We start from the raw sequence: 27,338 nt of genomic DNA on the forward strand, positions 1-27,338 counted from the left end.
TAATCCTTTACTTGGTTTCTAAAAGAAATGATTGTAATGAGCCATATGCTGCTACATCAATAAGCAAAGTAATATTTGGGATGTAAGGGTTCCATAATTATCTTTTCCTTAGTCTGAATTCTCAATTCAATTTTATTCATCTGTAAAAAAAAAGATACTTTTTATAAGAGTTAGGGAATTAGAGAACTACATAGGGGCTACGTAAGGTACGTAACCCCTAAGCACTCAAGGAATTCTTGGAAAATACTTCACAAATGCTTGTTGATTAAATTAGGCCACATGATCCTGGTGAGAGATTACATACTGTAATGTAAATCAGAAGATGATTGGTTTGAATTGTTCATGACATAACCATGTTAGTTAACACATGCTCCAATTTTACAATGGAAGAAATGAGACAACGTTTCATTCTTTCACATAAAAGAAGAGCTCTTGGAAGCGTAGACTATGTGAATGCAACAAGTAATGTGAACATATGGTCTATTATTTGTAATGATTTTATTAAAGTAAATAGGCAGTTCTAATGAAACTATTCTCAAAGTTGATTTTTAAAATCTTAAATTGTCTGGTTTACCTCCCTTTGAGTGAAATTGATGAGCTTTTTGTTTATTATATCTATATTTATCTTTTGAGAGTAGAAAATTAGTCCCTTCCACCAATACTTTGCATTTTGTAGCATAAAGAGATATCTTATTTTTCTTGAAGTGCCACCAACTTTAAAAGTCCCTTGACCAACATGTCTTATTTGTTGAACTTGATATCCAAATGTAAGCCATATTTTGAAAGAAATAAACTAATCCTGTCACTGTTATTTTAAACATAACATTTGTGCTTAATTTTGCATTCTTCTGAGAGACTTTATCTAGATAGCTCACAGCAAAAAGGAGATTGAGCAGTCCTCCTGCTAAAGTGATTCTAATAGACAAAATAATTTTGTTACTAAATGGAGTTACTCGGGACTCAGAAAAAAAGGGCAAAAATAAATGAAACAAAAATTAAAATAACAAGTAAATTTTCTTCCTTCAAAAATTAATTACCTAGTTTTCCTCATAGGAAAGCTCAAAAACACTTAAATGAATGTCTACGACATTTATAATATTCTAAAAGCATTCTCCCCCCCTCCTACCCTAGACCAAAAATGAAACTGGAAATAACTTTTCTCTTATTCAGTTATAATGAATTTGTAAACCACTCTAGCAAAAGCATGTGTAAGTCTTAATGTCCAGTATAGGCACTATTTCCCATTTATTTGACACTTCGAACAATTTTTTTTTCCATTAGCTTCTTGGAATTTGTGTCCAAACTGAATGGAGACTATTTTTTTAAACTTTGCCAAATACATTTATCTCTTCAGTTTCTTACAGTGTCCTGAACATTAGGTGTAATCTTCCATTTTTGATCGAACCAGGACCTCCCTATTTGTTAAATTATTCAAAGTTTAAATTCCACTAAATTACTCTTTCCCCACTTGGGGAGCAGGCAGAGGTTAAGGGAGTAGGACATAAGGCTAAATAATGAACTAACCAATTCTCATGCAAAAATGGGAACCCCATCCCAGGTAATTCACAGCTTTCTCTATTCATTATATCTTTGAAGAATAGTTACTATATAAGTAAGTGCAAACATAAAATGATATGAAATGTATTATATGTATTTTTAATTTAATCTTGAAACTATAAACTTCTATCAATAAAATCTAAGGTTGTCTATGAAATTGCTGTATGAATAGTTTTGCCTCTGCACACAAACATTTTGCATCTCCATATTAAGCATTCATCAACATCCTATTCAGGACTTCAGCTGGTTTTTGAAGGCTAATTTTGTATTTTATAATAGTGACACAACGTATTTTACTGAGTTTACATCATAGGAACTAATTATGCTATTAAAAGAAATTAAGAAGCCTTTGGTAGTATGTTGTTATTTATAATTACATTAACTTTCTACTTTACAGAAGTAGGAATAATCTTTGAAATAAGAAGTATTTCATATTTCCTGGAGCTAACAATAATAAAACTCACCTAAGGATTTTTTGTATATTCTCCATTTTATAGTATCCATTTGCTTATAGTAACTCTAATACATATGTAAGTTTTATACAGACATAGATATAGACATATCTTACCTTTAATTTTTATACTAGGTAATAGAAATATGACAGCATATGGATAACGTGGATGGAATGTGTGATTATTTAACGTTTTTCTACTTGTAAATATTTTTGTATTTACTTTTTATTTTAAGAAAGTGTGCATTGCATTGTGCCAGTTATTTATAACCTGAAGTTCCTCAGAGCCATGATTCACCAGAATTATTGTTCAAAAAGTAACAGAATCCCACAGCTAAAACACAGTGGGACACTTTACAACATTGTTCCAAATTTAGTGCTTTTTAAATGTTAGCCCCAGGCTCTCTGGAGAAAGTTCTGTCTTTTCTAAAAGCAAACCCTTGGGTGGAGGAGAAATATAATATTTTCTCAAAGTAGGAGTGAATTAGAATTAAAAGTGTAGAATCAAGTTATATTCTCAGAAATAATCAGGTTATTTATGGCAGTTGAATTAATTTGATATTTTTCAGAAGAATGAGGTTGGTAGATTTGGGTAACATATCCACATATCTATACTGAAGAAAATTGACTTTGGCATGTCTACATAAGCCAGTATTGGTTATCGTTTAACCATTCTCTTTTTTTCTAGTCTTTTATAGAAAATAGCAAGTTCTTTGAACAATATGAAGTGACATACCAGATCTTGAAACAGACAGCTGAGATGTATGTCAAAGCTGATGGTTCAGGTAAAACACAAGACAGAATTTGTTGCAGTATTGAATACAGTAGAATTTAGAACCTACAGGTTTCAGTATGATCAAATCATTTTTTTCTCTGCAGAATCTCTGTGTGACCATGCCATTGGCCTGGAAAGCACATACTGGATTCAGTCCCCTTGACTTTGTGCAATGCCTATCCTGTATAATCATATGCCTGTGTGTGTGTATGTCTGTGTGTGTGACCTTCTAAGAGAGAGGAAAATAAGCATTCGTTTTCTAAATTGTAATGTTCAAACCTATTTTAAATTCCAATGGTTAAAGGCAAAAAGTGGACTGACTTGAATATTATGAAAACTTAAGTTAGTGCAGAGACACAACTGTAAAATACGTCTGTTTCAATTTGCAGATATATCTGCCATATTTGCTGAAAATGAACTATAGCATTTGTGATTATACTATATATGTGTCTGAGTGCATATAAAATGCAAACAAATATATGTCATTTATTGCATCCCATTTATCAGGAATTTAAAATATATCATTGCCTTTAATCTTTATAAATACCTATGAGTAAGGTATAACATGTCCCTAACATTAGCTGAATATAATTCTAATGTTATATCTGTTGAATTTAAAATCCTAGGAAGAATTAGGAATGCACACCAGTGTATAGACTGTAGAAAAAAGGTGTGGTGCATTTAAAATATAAAATAAGGATTATAATTTGTTCTATCCATTTCAGTGGAAGAGGCTGAGAATGTGATGAAATTCATGAATGAAACCACTGTCCAGTGGAGGAACCTCTCAGTGGAAGTCAGAAGCGTGCGGAGCATGCTGGAAGAAGTCATTGCTAACTGGGACCGATATGACAATACCGTGGCTAGTCTTCAGGCTTGGCTAGAGGATGCTGAGAAAATGCTAAATCAGTCAGAACATGCCAAAAAGGTAAGACTCTTTCTTATAAAAGGAAACAAGCACAGGTGAATTTAGAAATAGGAGATTTTCACAGCAAAGTTGTCTAGGGAGTGTTATATGTCTGCAAACGTGTTACAAACATCTTGACTTTGCCTGAAAAGCTGCATTTTCAGGTTATTAAATTATTTTAGACCAAGAAACATGCTGCTTTATAAAAGTTATGTTAAAGCAGTGTTTGACTTTTGCGTTCAGAACAACAGTAACCCATGGAGCAGTGGCCAAACCCAATAGGCAGCAGAGGGTGCTAGACACACAGTAAGGTCTGGGCTTGAAGGGGTGGGTCCAGTGCACAGCCTCTGAGAATTTCCTAATTTAAGAGAAGATGAAAACAACTTTGGCTAAAGTAGTACCAAATCTGTGTGATGGCATACACTGGTTCAACAGATGGGTCACTACATTTTTGTCTCTTTGGCTATTCTTTTGGGGATTTTTATCAGCCCTCAGTCAACGGTCTTATTCTCGGTAGGAGTGATTTTTTTTCCCTCCGGTTACAGGAGTGTGTGTTTTTTTGCAAGAGTTAACTGTTTTACTTTAATATCATTTACATTAAAAGATCACATGGAATGGACTGATTTCTGCATATACACTTCTTAATGGGAGCTTGATATTTTTCTCATGGAAAAACTATTTATATGTATGTAAAAGATTAAAATGCCAGATTCCCATTAAGAAGTATAGTACTTACATTAGAATTACTGCTTGTCATGCAAGATTGGTTCTTCTGTTATTGTGTTGTACAAGTAGATGTATAATTTTTATGTTTTCCCATTCTATATTTCATATAGATTAAGTATTTTTGTGTATCTGAGCAACTGTAACCCACACAGATTTTGGCTTTTCTGATTAGACTGGCAGTGCCCTAGTAGATGTCATGTGTTAATTTCATCCAAGGGAATATAACCGCCAGAAACAGAATTGTTCTCATCGATTTATCTAAGAAGTCCTCCTGCACATGGCTTAGGAAATCGATTTTGAATTATCTTTGGTGTCCTTGGTTTTTACCATGGTGTATATGTGTATGTATGCACATGCACATATGCATTTAATTCGAAATCAAGTGGAAGCTGTTCCATAGCCAAGTGTGTAACCTTAAATAAGGAAGGATGTCATTGTATTGTGTTCTTGGCCCAGATAATTTAATTTTTTCCTTCAAGGGTTTATCTCTGTGATTGTTAATTATCTTCATATACAGTATTCAGATTTTAAAATCAAAAGTTGGGAATTCCCTGGCTATCCAGTGGTTAGGACTCTGTGCTTTCACCGCTGAGGCATGAGAGGGCACATGTTTGATCCCTAGTTAGGGAACTAAGATCCCACAAGCCACATGGTGCAGCCAAAAAATAAAATAAAATAGAATAAAATCAAAAGTAACAGGTCAAACGATTTTTAAACGATATATTTCCCTAAAATATTATGCCTTTTATATGACTTTGGCACTGGTATTTACTAGCCTAAAGACTATAGGCACGAGTCCCTTACACTCACAGAAATTCAGCTTTTTCCTCTCTAAAATAGGAATAACAAAATGGTCATCATGTTTTGTTTTGTCTTTAGCAAAAGATATTGCATATATTCTTATAAAAAGACATTCAGCATTTCTAGTTCATATTTTTGACCTTCCTTATTAAAAATTTCCCTTTTGAAAGAGATTTAGGATTCACCTTAAAATTTGCACAGATTTTAGAGCAAAGATATTTCTCTTAGTCTGGTTACTTTCATATCATTTATTAACTTTTGGTTTATGGTTTACAGTAGTGTGCATTGTCTCTTGTATAGGACTTTTTTCGAAATTTGCCTCATTGGATACAGCAGCACACTGCCATGAACGATGCTGGCAATTTTCTGATTGAAACATGTGATGAGATGGTTTCCCGTGATCTCAAACAGCAGTTACTGTTGCTAAATGGACGATGGAGAGAGTTGTTTATGGAAGTCAAGCAAGTATGTTTTTCATATCTATTTATGCCTAGAACATGGGTGCATCATAAATGTTGTGATAAACAGTCTGTTTAAGACTCTTTTATTGTTATAGCATGGGCTTATTAAGGCAGAGTACAGATGTGTTTAGAACTGTTATGTTTATATTTGGTCCTTTATTCTTTCCCATTTGTAATGGAGGAACATAACAGAAATGTAAAGCTTGATTAAGGATTATGTTGACATATGGAGCCTACTTATATGGAATGATTCATGCATCAAATCATAATTCGTTGCTTCTCTGCTAGTTCCTTTCTTCTTTTCACAGTAATTAGACTAACTTCAAGTGTATCTAAAATAAGAATCAGGAATTAGAGTCTTTCCTACCACCTAACCATTCCAGAGAGTATGTAGAAGTGAAAGTTACAAGCTTCCAGAGTCTTGGCTTAATGGCTTTCGATGTTGCCCCCCTCCCTTTTCTTAACAGTATGCTCGAGCTGATGAGTTGGACAGAATGAAGAAAGAATACACAGATTGTGTTACTACCCTGTCTGACTTTGCAACTGAAGCCCTTAGGAAACTTTCAGAGCCCTTAGAAGTCTCTTTCATTAATGTCAAATTATTAATTCAAGACGTAGAGGTGAGCTGATTTTCTAGAACATGAAGTGAAAAACCAATTCTATTGTGAATAGAAAGATCAGTGAAGTTACTTAGGCCATTGCAAAAGCTGTTTCTGTGTCTCCTTGACATCATTTGACATGTGTACATATCCTGATTTGCACCTCTCATAAAAAAATCTATTTGAATTTTTTGAAGAAGTTTATTGACCATAGAGTAACTTCAAAATAGTTTTTAATTGAGATTTTTTATTTTCTACAATCAAATTATAAAGTACTAGGAAAAAAACAGACATCTGGAGTTAACACCTCTACATAAATGCCTCCAATGATAAAGGATTTGCTAAATGAATTGTGCTGTTTACATATTTTGAATACCCTGCCGCTCTCAAAAATGAAGTAATGGAAGAATATTAATGACATAGAAAGGCTTTTCTAATATACTATTAAGTAACGAAAGCAAAAATAGTATCATCTTTTTTTGTAAAAATAAAAAATGGGTGTAAACACACAGGAAAAATACTAATTTTGTTCAGTAATTTTAGCAGAGCCTTGTGGTGGTAAGGATGTTGGCTCTGGTGTGAGAAGACTGTATTAAATTTTCTTTAACTTATTATCTCTAATTTATAAATTTCTACAATGACAATGTATTACTTTTTTTAAAGAAAAAGTTGTTTAATTTTTAAAATCAGGGAATTGCCCCAAATTGTTAACATGCATTTACCTGATATAATGTTTACATCCTACATTAACATATGTATTTTGAAAGTGTAAAGATTACCTCAGTTTATCTTTAGGTTAGCTTAAGGATTATGGTGACTTTTAAAGGAAACATTTATTTGTATGATATTATTAGTATATCATATATTAGTAATGAAGGAAAGTAGTCACTGGGATCTCCAAAAGATGATGACAGGTCTAGAGTTTTATTCAGTGCATACTGATTTGTGTCCAGTTGTCAAATCTTGAAATTAAGAGAAAATGTATCATGTGGTAATGTAGCTGTTTCAATGATTCATGTAGGATATTGAGCAGAGGGTGCCTGTGATGGATGCTCAGTATAAGATGATTACAAAGACAGCACACCTCATTAGCAAAGAGATCTCCCAAGAAGAAGCTAATGAAATGTTTGCAACCATGTCTGGGCTCAAAGAGCAGCTAACCAAGGTGGGAAAATATTTTAAAGAATGACACTCTGTGCGGGGCCAACACTGCCTCCAGCTCACCTTACTCGTTCTCTGTCACCGTGGGCAAATCATTTACTTGTTAGCAGATCGTGTTTTTATTTCTTATTGGGATTCTTCATCTAGTAACTTTGTCATGAGTTTTAAAAATGAAACTATGGAGTTGATACCAAGCATTACCTTTATTAATTTAGAAGTACTAGTAGCTGTATTTTAATAGAAAGATGGGCCTCCTCGGTGAGGACAGAGGACCAGTTGAAAGTGATAAAACAAAGAGAGAAGCAAGGGGAGAAGAATAGGAGGAAGAAGGGGGAGGAAGACATCATATATTTAAATGAGAAAGAATTCCCAGATACCTTTTATTGAGATGTATTTGACATACGTCCACTCTAAGATTATTTATGCTATTTTTCACTTACACAGCCACAATGCAGTGAAAATTCTCCCTCTTCATCTCACAGAGCTACCTTGGACTTAAGATACATTCATTTATGCCACTTCTGTGCAGGAAGCTCAGTGAATATCAAGCACTAGCCATAAGCCTTTTCTGTTCTATTGAGGGATTTTCCTTAAGAGCTTGGAAGTTTCACTGGGATTTTTTATCTATCTAAAGTTGAATTTTATGAAGGTGATACTGCTGGCAAAGTCCACTTAGATTGTGCAATTAATATCTGGTAAAAGAAAGGAGTGATTATATAAGTGAATAGAAAAATTTCATAATGAAGAATTGGACAATAAAGGAAATAACAGCAGAAAACCCTGTTAATTAGGAGAGGAAAAGTAGAAAGAGAATAGCCAATATGAAACCAGCTGTGGAGAATTAATGAAAGAGAGGAATAAGTGAGATGGATGAAAATAAGAAGAATCATGGCCATGAAAGATAAGAAAATTTTGTCAAACTGGTATATAGTAGAATGCTAATTTTAAATTCTTTCAAACAATCAAGTTAAGATTATTTATAAAGATTGGGTACAATTTGGAGTCAACAACTTGTAACCTTCAAGCAGCCTTCAGAGCCCTGTCTTGGGCTGGCTCATCTTAGCCTAGGTCAGGTTTAGTGATTTACGGAAACTTCTGAGAAAGCAAAGAACTCTTTTAGACACATGTAAGTCATCATGATTTCTTAATTGCTGCATTAGATGTAGCATCTTGGTAAGTTTCCTGTTGTATCCAGGGAAGACTTCTAAAGCACACTGATTTTTATACATGTCAGCAGATTCTCTTTATTTTGTTCAGTAATTTTAGCTGAGCCTTGTGGCAATAGGACAGTAGCGTTCTTTAGATGATTTTCTCCTTCAGGCAGTGCGTACAAGAGCATGAGAATAATTATAATGTAAGGAAAAAAACAAATGGTCTACTAATGAGTACTTAATTTCCTTTCTTGGTTTCCAAAAGTAATGCTTTGGGAGAAACTCTAAATAAAATGAGGGGGACGGGAAGTTCTTGCAGGATTGTATGAGGTGCTGGATTCTGACATAAATGTGACAAGGCAACACTTTATGGAGATCTTCATCTCCAGGAGCTCATCATGAAGATAAAGACAATGCAGGTGTATAAACTAACAGCATTTTTTTAGAAGACAAGTAACAGATGACGGCTGGGCCAGTTCAGACTAGAGAGACATGTTCTTGCGTGAGAAACTTTGTGAATAAGTTTGTATATGACATGAGCGGTTGTTGTGAGTGGGATGTTGATAGGGGAAGAGTAGCAAAGTGTGGAGCTGGGAGGAGGTTAGGAAAACACAGGGCCTCTCTGGGAAGAATGAGTCAACACGTTTGTAAGTTTGTCTACGGCTAAGGGATCAAGTAGTAGAGTTCTTGAAAATAAAGTTGGAAGGTACAAGTTGGTCTAGATAATGTAATTCATGACTGTCTTAGGTCAGCTTCTGAGGCCAAAGGGAAGATGGGTTTCAGAGTTTATGAAGTGGAATTTGATGCCATCTGGCTCACTAACATTTAGATGAGCAAGTGCTATCCAGATGGATGATTTAGATGAATTTTCATGAGAAAACTCCATAGCATTTACTTGTCTCAGTGATATAGCAGTAGTGCTTTTTTTTACATCAAAATTTAATAATACACAGGAAATATTAAAGAATGTCACTGGAGCTCTGTAAGCCCAAAATGACCCTATCCTGAAGAAAACATTCCTGAGAGCTATGGTCCTTAATGGTCTTTAATGGAATTTTTGTCTTTGCATTTTTAAAGGTCAAAGACTGTTACTCTCCACTCATTTATGAGTCTCAGCAGCTGCTGTTACCGTTGGAAGAATTAGAAAAGCAGATGACGGTCTTTTATGACTCACTTGGGAAAATCGATGAAATTATGACAGTTCTTGAGCACGAGGCACAATCAAGTGCTCTTTTTAAACAGAAACATCAGGTAAGGAAAAGTCCCCTTCAGGAGATGGAGTTAATTTAATGCATGTGTGATAAGATTGAGGTTCATATAATGATAGAAATTCAGTGACAGGACAAGAAACCTTTTTCTAAACTAGTACTGGCAACTCAAAACAAAAACACATGTCTAAAGATGAAAACCCTATCCACCATAGATAAAATAAAAATTTTGTCTCTCTCGATACTTATATATAGGCATATTTATATAGATAAAAATTTTACAGATAAATTTTAAATTGTATATATTTAACTATATAAAAAATAAATAATTGCATTCCATTTCTAGCCAGTATCTATCATTTGTGTCTTATGAGATTTTTTCTTGCCTCTAGGACTAGGGCTGTTTACATGACCATAACATTCTGGAAATATATTTGGAGTACTAATCATTTTTCTTTGTCTTATTTTTAGTAACAGATCTGTATGCAGAACAGCCTCCTACTGAGTGTGGCAGTTAATTCACTTATTTAGTTGGTTTATTATAAATCAACTTATGCATCAGAGGAGGGTGAAACTGATGGGTAAAAGGTTTGCCACTGTTATCATCGAAATAGATTCATGGAAGGAAGGCAGTGTCACTTAGCAGAAAGAGCAGAGAGTATCTGACGTGAGTCAGACAGGTATTCAGATCTGATATAGCAAATTACAAAGCCTTGATTAGCTTTATTTCCTCACCTTAAAATGGGGGTGGTAGTACCTAAGTCAAGAACTTCTCGTGGAGATTACATTAGATATTCTATAATGTGACTAACCCATTAGAGCACATACTCTATAACTGGTGGCAACTAATATTTATTATTATTATTATTAATGGCAAGCCAAAATGATTATACCACCAAGCCCTGTTTTAATGGGTTCTCATTATATTGGTTAAAAATTGTTTTTCATTTTGAAGTCACAGTGCCATTTCTTACGTTCCCAAATTGCTATAAGTTGCCATCAAAGAATCCTTCCATGATTAAAATTGTATTTAATATATTAATAATAATAAATATAATACTTAATAAGAGTTTTCTAACATATGTTACTCTTTTATCTCCTAAATCTTCAAAAGGAAAAAGTGTGTCCTAACTCTGTTTTCCCAAAACAAAACAGAAACCTTGCTCTTAATATTTGCATCTAAGTTACCCAAACTGGTATCCAAATAACCAGTTTGAAATATTTTTTCAAAGCAATTAAGGATGTTGAAGTGCAGATGGTGTGGATTCAAGTCAAAAAATGACTGCTTTCCTCGGGCTGAGCTGAATAGCTTCCATGCTGTCTAGCACAGAAATCGCCAGGATGCTACATTACAATCAGAGATGGAAGGGCCTGTGAGTCACCATTGCTTCTCGTCTGCAAATGTGTGACAATTTCCAAGTCTTCCCAGGCCCTTTGGTCTGCTGCCTTTTTTGTTAGGATCTGGGGTCCACCATTTTATTAATGAGGTTGATAGCTTTTGAACCTTAGGAATTCAAATGTTGTGTATTTTAGGATACAGAATGATATATAATCTGCTGCGTCTGACTTTCAGTATAGTAATTATAATGTGCATTGGTATTAAATTTATTGAGTCAGATTATAACCTGTTATGTAGATTGATTTCATTATTGTCCTTTCAATAAATTATGGGCGTATTAGTTGGTTGGAGGAATGCAGGTACTAGGCAGGTAGCAATTTTGATGCTCTGTCATCCTCTGGATGTTATTAAGATGGGCATGAAATGTAAAAAAAATTCAGAAAACTCAATGTGACATTTAAATGCCTCATGTAAAAAGCACTGACTTCAGTGATTGCTTAAAATTGTGCTCTTCTGAAAAGCAATGCTTCTCTGTACTTTCGACTTTACTTATTGCTTATTAAAAGCCTAAAAGCTATATAATACTGTTCTTATTGTTTTGTAATGGTTACTCGCTTTCTTTCTTGCCCTTTTAAATACTATTATTGTGGGTTTCCTTTCCCTGTAGGAACTGTTAGCTTGTCAAGAAAGCTGTAAGAAAGCCATGACTCAAATTGAGAAAGGCAGTCATAGTGTTCAAAAGTTTGTGACTTTGAGCAACGTGCTAAAGCATTTTGATCAGACAAAGCTACAGAGAAAGATTGCAGATGGGCATGTTGCTTTTCAGGTAAGTTCTCTGCCTGCTTTAGAGATGTGAACTAGGGAAAATTCCAAGGAGGACATGTAATCATCGCGTTTCATGTCTTCACTTTTGGTAAATGCTTCATCTACTGGTGTTTGGAAACCAATAATTTTACTTCATCTTTCTCTAATATTAATTAATATTTAAGAGGGTTGATTACTCTCATCATAATGAAATGTATTCTTTCCAAGTGTTTTTTGAAAGAAAGAACACTCGTTAACAAAATGATATTTTCAATAATGAGAGATCAGTATCCCATTATGATTATTTTTTAAATCAAGAATATGGTAAAGAAAACTGGAGATTGGAAGAAACATGTGGAAACCAACAGCCGCTTGATGAAGAAGTTTGAGGAGTCTCGGGCAGAGTTGGAGAAGGTGCTGAGGACCGCTCAGGAGGGCATGGAGGAAAAGGGGAATCCAGAAGACCTCCTGAGGAGACACACCGTGAGTACATCCCGTGTGGGTCCTTGACCTGGAGGCATGGGCAGACCATCTTGGAGGAAAAATAAAAAGAGCATAAAGATCTAATACAGAGAAGGAGAGAGAGGGAGAGAGAAAGAGAGAGACAGAGAAAGAGAGAGTGGGAAGAAGAAGACGGAGGATGAGGAAGGGGCAGGGGGGAAAGAGGAGGGGGGAGGGGAGGGGGAGAAATGAGTTAGGAAGGCAGAAACTTTTTACATATGAGACCCACAGAAATGGCAGCAAAAAGAACCTCAAGAGCAGTTGATGAGCTGCCTTACAATTGGCCATTTTTAAGCCCCTGGAGTAGTAGAGAATCACGGGATAAATAATTCAGGCTCTCCAAACTACTAATTCATTATTTAGCTGAAAAACTCTTTCATAACTAACGTATTCTTTTTAAGAGATAACTTTAGGTGGATGGCTATGTCTTTGTGCTCATTTCATAAATCTACCATATCACAGTATAGATACCATGTCACTTGAAATTCAGTAGCTGATCTACAACTTGACCCAGTGTTGTGAAGCCATCTCCTTGTTAATCATACTCATTTAAATCATGTCAGTATTGCAAATATGAGTAATCTATTAAATGGTGTATGGAGATGATGGGCCCTCTGAGAACATATATTTTGAGTTACGTTTCCTGAAATTCCAGTGGATATTTGTATAAAACACACTCTCAAAGGACGAATGCAATGTATTTGCGATGTGGCTGACTAGATTTAGGATTAAGATCTGTGACCATCCAACATCTCATTCAAATTTATACACCTCTACTGTGCGGTACTTTATTTTGAATCACGGTTGTTTCAAAATATCTCTGCATACATAATCCTGAGACTTTGTGAGACTTAGTCATGTGACTTTGTGAGACTTAGTCATGTGTATTTGTGCACATGTTGTATTTGTCTGCTTGGGCTACCATAAAAAATACACAGGCTGGGTGGCTTAAGCAACAGGGATTTATTTTCTCAGTTCTGGAAACTAGAAGTCTATGATTAGGGTGCTAGCCTGGCTGTGTTCTGGTGAGGACTCTTCCTTATGTGCAGATGGTCACCTTCTCACTGTGTCCTCACATGGCAGAGAGTAAGATCTTTAATGCCTCTCCTTATAAGGGCACTAATTCCTTCATGAGAGACCCACCTTCATGACCTCATCTAAACCTAATCACCTCCGCAAGGTCCCACCTTCAAATATCATTACCTTGCAGGTTAGGGCTTTGACATGTGAATTTGGTGGGACAGAATGGTGGCGGGGGGCAACACAATTCAGTCCACAGCATGTGTGCTCATGTGTGTGCTTGGCGTGAACACAGAAATGGCTCATAATGAACCAGCAAGGTCTGGAACACATTGCCATTAGGGAGTGAGGAGGGATTGTGAGGGTTAGTCCTGGCTTCTACTCAGCTCTTCTTTTACCAGAGAGGAATGAAAACTCTATCACTGTGAGATCAAGGTTTTAGGATCTCTCATTGGCTTTCTAGAATATTCTACCAAATGTGAAAACTGCAAAGATTTTTTTCTAAAACATAAAAAAAACCCTAGTTGAATCAGATATGGTGATTTCTGACTCATAACTGTAGGTAATTATAGTTAGTTCCTGAACGAAAAGTGGTAGTTGCCCAGAAGGTTTGAAGAGGGCAGCAGCTAGCTAAGAGGCTTGTTTAGCAGTGTGACTCCTTCATTGTCTCGTGTCTCACACTGCCTTTATCTGCCCCACACCCTTGACCACTTTCCCCCTCTCCACACCAGGAGTTTTTCAGTCAGCTGGATCAGAGGGTGCTCAATGCTTTCCTGAAAGCTTGTGACGAACTCACCGACATTCTCCCTGAGCAGGAACAGCAGGGCCTACAGGAAGCCGTTAGAAAGCTCCACAAACAGTGGAAGGTGAGTCAGGACAACATGGGAGTGTCGTGTGTCTTGGATGATGGGAGAGAGCGTGAGGGTGTGAAGGTTCAACTGTCAGAGAAATTTAGAAATCAGGGAAAGTTGTCATAGTTACTTTTCCCATTGAAAAAGCTGAACTTGTATAAAACAGGGTAAAATATGATAGAATTTTGTTATTCCTATTTTTAAGTAGCATCAGTTTTATCATAGTACTTACAACTACTCTTTTTCTTTTCCTGATTATTTTTGGGAGCAGGAACATCAAGGTGTTTAACTTTTTCAGCAACATTTCTTAAACTCTTCCCATCCTAGTTATGTTAGGTATGCTACTGAAGTTACAAGAAATATTTCTCATTTCAGTAGCATACCTAACATAATATCTACATTATATATATATAAGTATATGTAATTATGTATTATATATATCCATATATATTTGAAGTTTTCAAGGATTTTGCCATCTGGTTTAGCTTGTTATGATTTGAAACATATAAATAAAAACACTGATGCTAAGGATTCAATGATGAACAAAGCATATTCCTTTTCCCCCATAGAGCTTAGATTCCAGTAAGGGAGATGATTAGTTGCAAAATAATAAAAGTAGAATATATAATAAGTCCCCAAAAATATATTGTGTAGGCAATATATTGATGAAAGCTTTGAAAGAGAGAAGTGGGCCCACTTGGAGAGCGGAAAACAATGAAGCAGATAATTAGTTTTGAGCTAGGACCTTAAAGAAGCAGCAGATCTGGGGGTGATGGGGACAAAGAAAGAAAGCCAGAGGGTGTGCCAGCGGGGACGCAGGGATCCACGGGGTTCAGCCTGACTGGAGTGTCTTGCGTGGGGCCTGTCCCATGGAAGCTGACTTGAGAATCTGCATGTCAGGGGAAGCAGCTGCAGGAGAACAGAGACCCTTTGAAGGTGTCATCTTTGAGGTGGACTGGAGGAAGCTGCTCAAGCAGCACATTCACAGTGCTGCTCTGAGGGAATATTGAGTGGTGAATTTCATATGTACTAGAGGAAGGAGTCCCGGGGTCCAGAAGATAGGCAGCTGGAACACTCTCTATCAGGTCGTGTTATTGATACTTTCTGGATTTTTTTTTAACTTTTTTTTTTTTGGCTGCGTTGTGTCTTCATTGTTGCGTGCAGGCTTTCTCTAGTTGCGGCGAGTGGGGGCTACTCTTGGTTGTGGTGCGCGGGCTTCTTATTGCGGTGGCTTCTTTTGTTGCGGAGCACAGGCTCTAGAGTGCAGGCTCAGTAGTTGTGGTGCACGGGCTTAGTTGCTCCGCGGCATGTGAGATCTTCCGGGACCAGGGATCGAACCCCTGTCCCCTGCATTGGCAGGCGGATTCTTAACCACTGCACCACCAGGGAAGTCCCCAGATTTTTTTTTTTAATCTCATTAATGTAGACTAAAAAATCAGCCCTTTGCATAAGAAAAACACAGTTAAAGAAATTCTTTTTTAAAAAACAACAAAGACCTACTGTATAGCACAGGGAACTATAATCAATATTTTATAATAAACTATAAAGTAAAAAAATCTGAAAAAATAGATATATATGTATATATAACTGAATTACTTTGCTGTATACCCGAAACTAACACAATGTTGTAAATCAACTCTGCTTCAATAAAAATTAAAAGAAAGAAATACCTTTTTGCTTGCTCAATTTGAAAATTAAAAAAAATAAGATGCTTAAAGAAATCCAGGTTTTTTAAGATGTCTTTGCAGCTTAATATTATCATATATGTACTATGGAGTAGAGACTATAATTGAAGGCTGTATTTTATTTTACATACACACACACTTTTAAACTCTCTAGGATATAATCTGTCCTATTCTTTCCAAAGCCCTAACTCATTTTTCTCATCAGTTATCTCAGTGTTTTATTTTAAAGATAATCTTTTAAATCCATAGGAGACAGGTTGGCTAAAATTAAATTGTAGGACTAAAGGTAATGATGTAGCTTATGTTTGTATCAAAGAAGAATGTAAAAAGTTTCACGTTGTTTGCGTGCTGGCTTGCTCGTTTTCTCAGTGTATGCTCTGAGGAAAAGAAGACATGGCAGGTGGTCAGAGCTGTGGGCTGTTTAATCCTGGCTTTTTCACTGATAATGTTTCCTTGAGTTCCTTCCCTTGTGTAGTGAGTATAGTATCTGTCCTTCCTACCTCACAGGGCTGTTGACAAAATTTAAAGGGACACATGCTAGGAAGAGGGTATGTGGAATCAGTGTGTGATGTAAATTTAGATTCAAATCTAGTTTTTCTGCTTAACCCTGAGCCTCAGTGGTCTAATCTTTAAAGCAGGAACATTAATACTGTGTGGGGCTATTGTAAAAATTAGGCAGAATAATCACTGTGGAAACACACAACTAACAGCAGGCTGAAAAGATTTTCTGTGGTCCTGGTACTTGGAAAAATACAAAGCACAGCAGCCCAATGAAGACAATAAGGATTAAATCATATTGGTCCTCAAGGGACTCTTTCAGGTTTTCTGCCACTTCAGTTGGAAATGTACAGAAATGGTATCTTATTTTTCGGAATCGTCCCATGGCATGTAGGATCTTCAAGGAGAAGCTCCATATCATTTGCTTCACCTGAAGATCGAGGTGGAGAAGAACATGTTCTTAGCTTCTGTAGAAGAATGCACAGCTGAGCTGGACCGAGAGACCAAGCTGGTGCCCCAGGAAGGCAGCGAAAAGATCATCAAAGAGCACAGGGTACGTCGCACACACCCTGAGTGCAGGGCCTCAAAGTCACAATGTTCCTTCAAGCATAGAGCTGATCCTTTCATGTGGGTCTGAAAACACTCAATAGCTTAATTACTTTATACTGCTAGACTAGATGAGTATCTGCTATGAAAATTTGAAAGTCTTGCATGGATTCTCACAGGGATTATAAAAACGTTTATTGCTCATTAGATCTTCTTCAGTGACAAGGGTGCTCATCATCTCTGTGAGAAAAGGTTACAGCTTATTGAAGAACTCTGTCTGAAACTCCCAGTCCGGGACGCTGTACGGAACACACCTGAGAGCTGTCACGTGACCCTCAAGGAGCTCAGAGCTGCCATTGACAGCACCTACACGAAGCTGGTGGAAGACCCAGACAAGTGGAAGGACTACACCAGCAGGTAGTCTTGGGGTTGTTCCCAGAGAAGGATGTAGTCTTTCCTAATTCTGTTAATTCAGGCATCTTTGCAAAACAAGCCATGATGTATGTTTCATCTCACGCAAGAAAGATAATCAGATGGTATGGTCGTGTTCATGCTCTAGAAATGCCTCATTTAATTTAAAGAATGAGTTTCAGTCAGAAACAGGGTGAAGCACTTTACTTCCAAGTGACCCAGATGTTGTCTCTTTGAAGCAGAATTAGGCAATCCCTTTCTCCCCGATTTCCTCACATCCCCCAAAAGGGACATCTGCCTCTTTGGGTTTCTGTCTCACTCAGGTGGAGACACGTAAGGCCAGACTTCAGGTGGTACCTTCCTCAGTCACAGGTGCCCAGGCTCTAGGACACATCCTCCTCCGCCGCCGAGCCCCATCCGCTCTGCCTTCTCTTTCCTTCAAGTGCCTGAGCACAGGGGCAGCCATTCCTGTGGAAGGAACCATTGCCAGGAAATTTGTTAATCAGTTTGCTAATCAGTCGAATGAAATCTGTTAACCAATTTTCTAATCAGTTGATTGTTAAATTTCCATAAATAAATTCAAAATAGAAAATGTATTCTAACCATGGGGATATTTTCTCCCTTTAATAAGTCAATACCTGTGTTATTTCAGAATCTCTGAGTTCTCTTCTTGGATATCTGCAAAGGTGACCCAGTTGAAGGGGATTAAGAACAAGGCCATTGATACTGCCAACAGTGGAGAGGTTAAATGTGCTGTAGAGGTAAGTTCTGGGCCATTTTTTGTTATTAGAAAATATCCATGAATAAAAAAATAATGATAACTGTCTAACTGATGTTTTCTTTCTATAAAAAAATTAACTTCCTGAAAATTGTCTTAAAATAAGTTTTCTCCTGGTACTGTGGAGAACTGCAGGGTTTTTTTTTTTTTTCTATGGAATCATGTTAGCTTTGAGATTTAGTCATGCTCAGTGGTGCCTCTAATGCATCTTTAGCTAATGGGGAATCCTGAGAGGAAAATTACATGAATGGGTGTACAACACAGCAGAGATTTAAGAACTGTCATAGAAAACAAGAACCCTATAGGTTTTTATACATTTTCAGCTACTCAAAAGCCAGGTATGGAAAATGAGGGAATTGGGCAAGGTCTCTAAGCATCATTTCTATGTCACTTTCAGCCTGGATTGGATCAGCCTCTGTGAGCATGAGTACTGCCTGATAAGCCCAGCCAGGGCAACAGAACCTCAGACCTGAACCCAATTTGCATTCTATGGATGGCACACAGCAATCCTCTCCCTCTTGGCTTGGCTCTTAATTTTGTAGACACATGCTATGGTGAACATTCTTTATCTTTCAGCATTTTACACCCTTGCAAGTCACAGAGTTGCTGTTAATGAGAATTTTTTTCCTTTCTATTCCTATCCTCCGATTTCCATTTTTTTCCTGTTAAATTTATAATCCCTTTAAATGCTAAAGGTACTCAATGATATCATCCTACACCTGTAGGAGCATATTTATATTTGCTATTGGTTGCTGTTATAGTACCAAAAAAATTCACATCTTAGAATGAAGAAATCACTTGCTTCTAAAACCAACCATTTTCCTCCATATGCCTTTGCCCTGTAAGACCCTCTTGTAGCACTTGGAGGCCCACAGCTCTCATCTACCCAGAGCTGGTGTAGGAGGGAGAGGCTGCCCCAGTCACCATTGCCCTGGTCCCTAGACCTACGAGGGCTGCGGTCCGGAGTCTTTCTGGCATCGTCTTGGCCAGTCAACTCTCCCTTCCTGGATTACAGCTGAGTTCCTGTTTGTGCTTCTTACAGTCTGGGGTATTGACTTCCAGAAACTAAACAAAATGAGGCATAAAATATGAGTTAATGAAGTTAAAATAAATCTTTAGGGCATCTATTATAATATTCAACAAGTAAATTCTTCAACAAGAGAAATCCACTAATTCAAAAAAGGACTCTTTCTTTTTTTTTTTCCTTCAAAAAAATACTACGTTCCTTCCAGCTCACAGAAAATAAGGTGACAAAGTATATAATTCCCAATTTCACGTATTCTTCTACAGTACTTTTAGAAGCATCTTTGTTGTGATCAAGGAAATATATAGACATCTAATTATGGAGGTAATTTTTTGGCACAGAGAGTACTGATTTTACACATTGGGTATTGGAGTTGGTGAAACATTTCTTTCTACCACTTGTAGACTTTGTTAAAGATGTGAACAAAAAGTGAAATAAGCAGGCATTCTCTTGGTGAATGAATGCCTGGCTCTCCTACCTCCACCTTACAAACCTTCTTAGGTTGAGTACTTTCTTGCTGGAAAGTTATGATTCGCAGTTGTATTTTGTTCATCAAAGGTGTTCTTTCATTCCAGGAGATCAGAAATGGTGTTACCAAAAAAGGTGAGACTCTCAGCTGGCTGAAATCCAGGCTTAAAGTTTTGATTGAAGTTTCTTCTGAGAATGAAGCCCAAAAGCAAGGAGATGAGCTGGCAAAATTATCTAGTTCCTTCAAGGCTCTTGGGACTTTGTTGTCAGAGGTAAAGCATTTACTCATCCTCTAAATGGACAACTCGGGGTGAAGAATCTGGAAGGTTCCTTTGGGTTGCAGTTTAACAAGTAATTTTATAAAGAATGTGTAGTTTAAACAGAATAGCTCAGATACTTATGTATATGAAGATTGGTGGGGAAGATGAGCAGGATGTTTGCTTTATGGTCTGTGACGTTATTGGATGTTAGTTCAGGTTAACTATCTATATTTAAAGTACGAAGCTTATAGATCCACACTTTGACTCTTACTAAAAGCATTCTTTCATGGTCAGTTTAAGGTTAACAAACCAGGCTTGAGAGTCAAACGAGCCCAGTTCTAGAGCTTAACTCTGATACCCCATTTCCTACGTAACCATGAGCTTGTCATTTAACATCTCTGGACCTTGATTTATGTACTTGTAAAACAGGGATAAAAATACTTACCCCAAAAGGTGATGTCAAGAATTGAATGCAATGATGTATGTAAAGCACTTAGTACAGTGCCTGGAACAGAGTAAATAACTGATAGCTAGTAATAATAAAATATTCATGTTGAGTCAGCAGGCCAGTAAAGTCTCTTTCAGGCAAGATCTACTCATTTTAAACTTGATATACATTTCAATGTTTATAGTCCTTTGTAGATTATACAAACCCATCTACTCCATTTCTAGTAGGGCCACGTCTACCCTTGAAAGAATACTTTTACTGACCAGGTTGTCTTACGAATCTGATGAGTTTGTACATGGGAAGATAATGTAAGAATGTAAAGTATAATAAATAGTTATCAGGATTTCTTGAAATCATTTATAAACTAGCATGGAAAAATGATCACTTGGATGACAAAGTTCCCTGATTCTGAAAGATCTGAAATTCTCTATAGAAAAATTAGATGTCCCTAATCTAACAGTTTGATCGATTGATTTTTCATGAAAATCTAGGTTGAAAAGATGTTAAGCAACTTTGGAGACTGTGTCCAGTACAAAGAAATAGTCAAAAGTTCCCTTGAAGAGTTAATGACTGGCTCTAAGGAAGTCCAGGAAGAAGCTGAGAAGATCTTGGACACTGAAAATTTGTTTGAAGCACAGCAACTACTCTTTCATCACCAGGTAGAATGCCTGTTTACTTCAGTGCATTTATGCAAAGTTGTTTAGTTACTGAGAGCCAGAGAGATGGAGAGTAAGTCTATCCACTGACTGGAGGGGGGAAGATGGGGAGCTTGGGAGGCAACTCAGATGAATAGTTAAAAAAAACTTGGCACTTCTGTTCGTTCTATTAAACATTAAATATTTTAGAACATCTTGCAAGATAAATTCTCAGCCAGAGCGATTTGATGGCACCAAAAAGTTTGAGGAACATTGTGGAAGAAAAGTTGATTTTGCTATGAAAACCTTCATAAAATTGTCCTTTGCTAAATTGCTAAATGGTCCTTTTCATAACAGAGAAGGAAAGCATAAACAAACTACTTCATATTTGAGATCGCTATTCTTTTATTATGTTGCAATCTTTGCTCTTCAATTTACAAGTTTGAATACACCCTGGTTTGGGAAATTATAAATTAACATGAAGTACCAGTCTTTTCTGAAGAGTGTGCTCCTACAAAGGATTAGAACCAGAACTAAAGAAATTCTGGTACATATATTGATAATTAACAATTTTAATCAGCTTTACTTGTCAAACTCAACATAAGTGGAAGTATGACTTTCAAATTAATCTAATGACAGAATTTTAGCTAACTTAATATATAAGAAAATGTTAGCTAATTTTATATGTAATCATATATCAAAATGGAAGTTGCATTAAAAGTATATGTAGGGGGTTTCCCTGGTGGCGCAATGGTTGGAAGTCCGCCTGCCGAGGCAGGGGACGCGGGTTCGTGCCCTGGTCCGGGAAGCTCCCACATGCCGCGGAGCGGCTGGGCCCGTGAGCCATGGCCGCTGAGCCGGCGCGTCCGGAGCCTGTGCTCCACAAAGGGAGAGGCCTCAGCGGTGAGAAGCCCGCGTACCACACACACACAAAAAAAGTATATGTAAAAGAGCAGCCTTTAGGCTTTATAGATTTACTTAATAATTATAGAAAGGCTGTGAGTCCAAAAGAAAATAACGCTTAGTGTTATATTGTTCTCAATCACTGTAAAAGTTTGTTTGGATTTCAGTTTACTTTAAATCAGAGAAATATGAGATTATAGATATTGACATTAATATTTAAAAACTCTTCACATTTCTTGGACCAGGTGCTTGGCTATATGGGTGTGTTTACTTTGTGAAAATTCATAAGCTGTATTTTGAGATTTGTGTACCATTCTGTTTGTACATTATACTTCAATAAAAAGTTTACTTTAAAACATAACTTTCCCCAAATATCTCAGACTATTAATCGTTCTGAATATACCCTGGAATTAAATCTCTTCATATTAGCATTTTTACAGCCTGGATAATTTTAAAAAATTGGAGTTGGGACTTTGTGTTTTTAGGCAGAATATAGTTCTTTAAGGAGAATTATGTCAAATGAATAGTTCTGCCAAATTCCATCTATAGTATTGCACGAAATAGTAAATGTTATCTAAATTAGCACACAATTAAAACACTCTGGCCAAATTAATTATGCTGTTTCCCATTAAAAACCATAAACTATTTATAAATAATGCCCATCTTTGATTACTATAGAGCCTTCATTACCATCTTAATTACTCATCCTAAGTTTAAAATACAGTTTGGCCCCCTGCTGCGGGAGATTGTACCTTTCCGTAACTATTAAAGTGTGGGTGTTTATGTCCCTGCCTGGGTGCTTAGAGAGTTAACATTTCTATCCATCTGTTGAACAAACGCTTCCAGCAAAAGACAAAGAGGATCAATGCAAAGAAGAGGGACGTGCAGCAGCAGATCGCACAGGCTCGGCAGGGAGAAGGTGGGCTGCCTGGCCGAGTCCCAGAGGAGCTGCAGAAGCTAGAGAGCACCCTGGACAACATGGAGCACAACCGGGAGAAGCAGGAGCGCCGCATCCAGGTAGGAGACTGGAAGTTATGTCATGGGCTATATTAACTTCCGGGTCACAGGTTACACGTCTCCTACTAGCGGGAGCAAAGGTTTATTGTTCCCGCCTCTGAGGCGCCCGCATTCCATTAAACACTTACACGAGTTATCTCTTTTAATCACAGCATCAGCCTTGTGAGATAGGTACTGTAATTAGCACATTTTCCAAGTGTGGATGCTTAAAAACAAAGAGTTAGAGGATTTTCCCTGAAATCACAGAGCAGTGATCAATTGTAAACCCAGGATTTTAATCCACACTTGTCTGAATCCAGAAATTTATGTTGGATTATTTCACTTTTCTGGACAGTCCAGCAGTCACACCTTTATGGTTTATTGTGTCCTTAACACATTAACTTAAAAAAGTTCTTGGATATTTTTTCCCCCTGCTCACTGCCTGCTGCACTTCCTTCTCTCTCTTTCATCCTTTCTTTTTTTTTTTGAGAGACATTGGGAGGGTTTCTTTCTTTTGTCCCTTATCTATAGTTAAGTAATATCCTAAGATTCATAGGACTTTATAGCAGATTAAAAAAACTCAGACTCTTAGGCCATACATCCTCTTTTGGTAGATGAATTGAGACTCAAAAGGGGAATTCTTATAGAAGACATTAAAATCATTTTTATTCTGTGTAATTGTTTGACATTTGAACTGAGAGTTAACTGGAAGTTAATAGCCTGACAAATGAATGGAAATGTGACAATATTTTGTGATACATTCTGGTAATTCATAACATCATATGTTATTTATTTTTTCTAATTTAGGTCACATTAAGAAAATGGGAGAGATTTGAAACAAACAAAGAGACAGTGGTCAGATACCTTTTTCAAACAGGTTCCAGCCACGAGCGCTTCTTGAGTTTTAGCAGTTTGGAAAGCTTATCTTCAGAATTGGAACAAACAAAGGTATATTGGCAAGACCACATAGTCCCTTGGTACCCATTATTCCCAAGAAAAACTGTGTTTCATTTCATTACTTATTATAATTATTTAATCAATTTTTATTGTTTACTTATGATTCACTCTTCAACACATTGGTCAAGTTGCTCTGGGGAATGAAAATATAAATAAGATTGAAACATCAAGATGTTTTCATTAAAGTGGGAAATAGTTTCCTAATAGATGGATAAATTTCTAAAACATCTTTCTGAAGTCAGTGATATTTTGAACTGAAACTTGAAGGGCAGGTAAGACATAGAAAAGCAGAGTTTGGGGCAGAAAACCAGCATTCCTGTAATGGGAAACGCCATGAAGTATAAAAGTGTGAGAAATGGGGATTCTCTGCTATAAAGCAGAAAAGGGGAGTGAAGTTGTAAAGGAAAGTTGGGCCGCATCACAAAGACTCTTGAAGGCCTAAAGCGTTACTCTCTAGGCTACGTGGAACCATTAGAGGTTTGTAAGAAGGAGAGTCACATGAGCAGAGCTGTCCTTTAGGGAGATGAGTTTTTAAGCAGGTGTAGAACATTGGAAGCATAGAAGTCTGGAGTCATGGGTTCTAGTTGTAAAGTTATTGCATGCATACATGAATTAGGGTAATGGGGATGGCAATGGAGATATTGGGACAGATGTAAAAGAGACAAAGTGAAGGAAAAAAGCATGATACCCAAGGTTCTGAGCCTGACGGAGACAATGGGAGCGAGACAAGAAATTGGAGTAGCTGTTAGTGGGGGAAGGTGAGCGACTGCGTTTTGAACATATTGAGTTCGATGTCCAGTGGGACATCCAAGAGATAATATTTAGTAGATGTGCTTGTTAAGCTCAACCCTGTAAGCTCAAACACCTTGGACACTCAGAGCAGACCAGTAAATTTGTGCGACTCATTTAGAGGAGTTGTACAGGCCCCTTTGGTTCCTATTGCATGCGTTTTGGGTTTATAGAAAGACTGAATTAGTGTAGAAATGTGTTTGTCAATGTATAAGAAAGAACATTCTTACATCCATCCTTTCATAACCTTTAGCGAGGAAACCCCTGTGCTTCTGTTTTCTCACCAGTAAAAGGCTTCTGTGTCTCTTGTACTGTAAATTTGTCACTATTTCTCCTGTTATTAACTCACTGAGGAGTTTGAAGTTTTATAAGGCCACAGAATCTTTCAATTCTGTATGATTTTCATCAGCCACTTAAAGAGAAAATTATTTTTTATTTTAATTATTTTACCTATTAATATATATCAGGTGTCTTTTATAAATACAAACACATATATTGTGTGAATTATCACATGGGTGTTCCTCCTGGGTTCCATCCAGAGTTTCTGATACCCTGCGGCTCTAACTCCTTTGAATTGGTTTGCCAGCTATAGATGAAACAAATGTGATCTTTTTGTCTTATTTCTAACATTCTCCTCAGCCAATAAATAACCTTGCATACTTTGGGATTGATTTAATGATGTGAACTAACAATTATTGAACATACACTATTTGCTGATCTAATCATTTGATGTTTATCATCTTCTTTAATCACCAAAATAATCCTTAGAGATAGGTACCATTATTAATCATGTGGTATAAATGAGGAAATATAAGGTACAAAGTTGTTACTGAATTTATCCAAGATCTCAGGATTACTAACTGGTGAGGTTGGGATGCAAACCCAAGAGGTCTGAGTCTAGAGCTCATAACCTCAGCCACCATATTATATTTTCTTTTTTTTTTTTTTTTTTTTTTTTTTGTGGTACGCGGGCCTCTCACTGTTGTGGCCCCTCCCATTGCGGAGCACAGGCTCCGGACGCACAGGCTCAGCGGCCATGGCTCACGGGCCCAGCCGCTCCGCGGCATGTGGGATCTTCCCAGACCGGGGCATGAACCCGTGTCCCCTGCATCGGCAGGTGGACTCTCAACCACTGTAGCCACCAGGGGAGCCCACCATATTATATTTTCATTAAAAAACTGAGTTACTTTACTAATTGTTGATATACACTGCTGCACACGCATATGTCATCTGGAATAATTGTTCTCTGTTTCTCTGCTTACTTGACATTGTTAATAGCCTTCACGTCTGCTGTAACCCTTGAGTGCTTGTGCTGAGGAACTTGAGGGCTTTCTGACTGCCAGTGTGTGTTTATAGCAATATCATGTTTAATCTTCACAGGATGGCTTTACTGATGAGATGAAAATTCAATGAGTGGTGTGACTCAAGGTCCCACAGCTAGTTTGTGTGTGAAGGTCAGAGCCAAGTTTCAACTCTAGACCTATCTGATGCCAGAGTCCATTCTTTCCTGCTGCACCCTGCTGCCACTCATATGTCTTCTTAGGCCATAGAGATAAAGCCTTACAACATTATTCTAGTTTTGTTTAATTCTGTTTTTATCAACGTCATTCTGTTCTTCGGATTCCTCTGCATTGCCCTTTCCCCATACGTAGCTCCCACAAAAGGCTCTTAGATTGAATGTATATAAGCATTTCAAACATAACTCTGCTTTCTCCGTGTGTTTTCCTGGGTTCAGGGAAACACTAGGGGGAAAAAACACTTTTATGCTTCTTATTTTATTCATGGGGTTCTGTGGTGATTCACAGATTTCACAATTGAATCTACAATGGCAGTAAGTTCACATATAGTGATAGTAGATGCTTCTAACCACAGAATTTAATGTTGTGACATTAGTACATACTGTATTTTAGGATATTATAAATCTCTCTACCATAAGGAAGATGTACTTACTCATTTTTATTCTTTCAAATTGCAGGGTACTTCTCTGAAGTAATGTTGATCTTTCTATGAGGACGTTAAATATTTCAAATATGAAGATGAAATAGTATTATGTAGTAACTATCTTATATGGTGTTATGTAATGATTTTGAGAGATGCTCTGTAGGAAAAGGTGGCTATCAGGAGTATGACTTTAAAAAATTATTTACATTACTTATTTAGGAGAGAGCAGTTTATGATCAAAATTTGAAGCTCCTCTGATATAATCCAGGAGAAGAAATGAGACCCTAAGTTACTTTTTTTCCACTCAGGATTGTCTCTGGGTTTACCTTTTCTAATTCAGTACTCAATATATTTACCTGACAAAGTTGAGATAACTAAAATTTACCAAGTGCCTCAAATATATGAAATTAATTTTTGAATTAAGGTGATTCACTATTATTGAAAATCAGTGTGTGAAATTTATAAACCATTTTATCCTCAATTTTATGTGAAGGTAGTAAAAAAAAAAAGTGATAATAGGTATGCCAGAGTGCTGGGCACTTAACAATGAAATTGCTAATGAAATGTTAACAGTAATCTTTTGAGAAAAGTGTTACTATCTGTGTTTTATGTGAAAGAGCCTGAAAAGTAATTTGCCAAAGACGAACAACTAGTAATTAGCAAATCCAGAACCCTAGTCCAGGTCTG

General features: G+C 36.8%; 1 protein-coding gene across 17 annotated transcripts in view; it reads left to right on the plus strand.

Annotated features, from left to right (window-relative positions):
* SYNE1 (spectrin repeat containing nuclear envelope protein 1) overlaps window positions 1-27,338 on the plus strand; it is a 472,944-nt gene that overhangs the window by 143,398 nt on the left and 302,208 nt on the right. For all 17 annotated transcript variants that reach the window (XM_082633720.1, XM_082633725.1, XM_082633723.1 and 14 more), the window contains 16 exons: window positions 2,697-2,793; window positions 3,509-3,711; window positions 5,518-5,682; window positions 6,146-6,298; window positions 7,299-7,442; window positions 9,667-9,840; window positions 11,804-11,962; window positions 12,259-12,423; window positions 14,193-14,327; window positions 16,890-17,048; window positions 17,250-17,458; window positions 18,105-18,213; window positions 19,830-19,994; window positions 20,922-21,089; window positions 22,815-22,985; window positions 23,772-23,912. In XM_082633720.1, coding sequence (XP_082489846.1) covers window positions 2,697-2,793; window positions 3,509-3,711; window positions 5,518-5,682; window positions 6,146-6,298; window positions 7,299-7,442; window positions 9,667-9,840; window positions 11,804-11,962; window positions 12,259-12,423; window positions 14,193-14,327; window positions 16,890-17,048; window positions 17,250-17,458; window positions 18,105-18,213; window positions 19,830-19,994; window positions 20,922-21,089; window positions 22,815-22,985; window positions 23,772-23,912 — 2,517 coding nt within the window. The remainder of the gene's footprint in view (window positions 1-2,696; window positions 2,794-3,508; window positions 3,712-5,517; window positions 5,683-6,145; window positions 6,299-7,298; window positions 7,443-9,666; window positions 9,841-11,803; window positions 11,963-12,258; window positions 12,424-14,192; window positions 14,328-16,889; window positions 17,049-17,249; window positions 17,459-18,104; window positions 18,214-19,829; window positions 19,995-20,921; window positions 21,090-22,814; window positions 22,986-23,771; window positions 23,913-27,338) is intronic.

The sequence above is a fragment of the Mesoplodon mirus genome, assembly GCF_964341445.2.
Source record: "Mesoplodon mirus genome assembly, chromosome: 10".
Taxonomy (NCBI): domain Eukaryota; kingdom Metazoa; phylum Chordata; class Mammalia; order Artiodactyla; family Ziphiidae; genus Mesoplodon; species Mesoplodon mirus.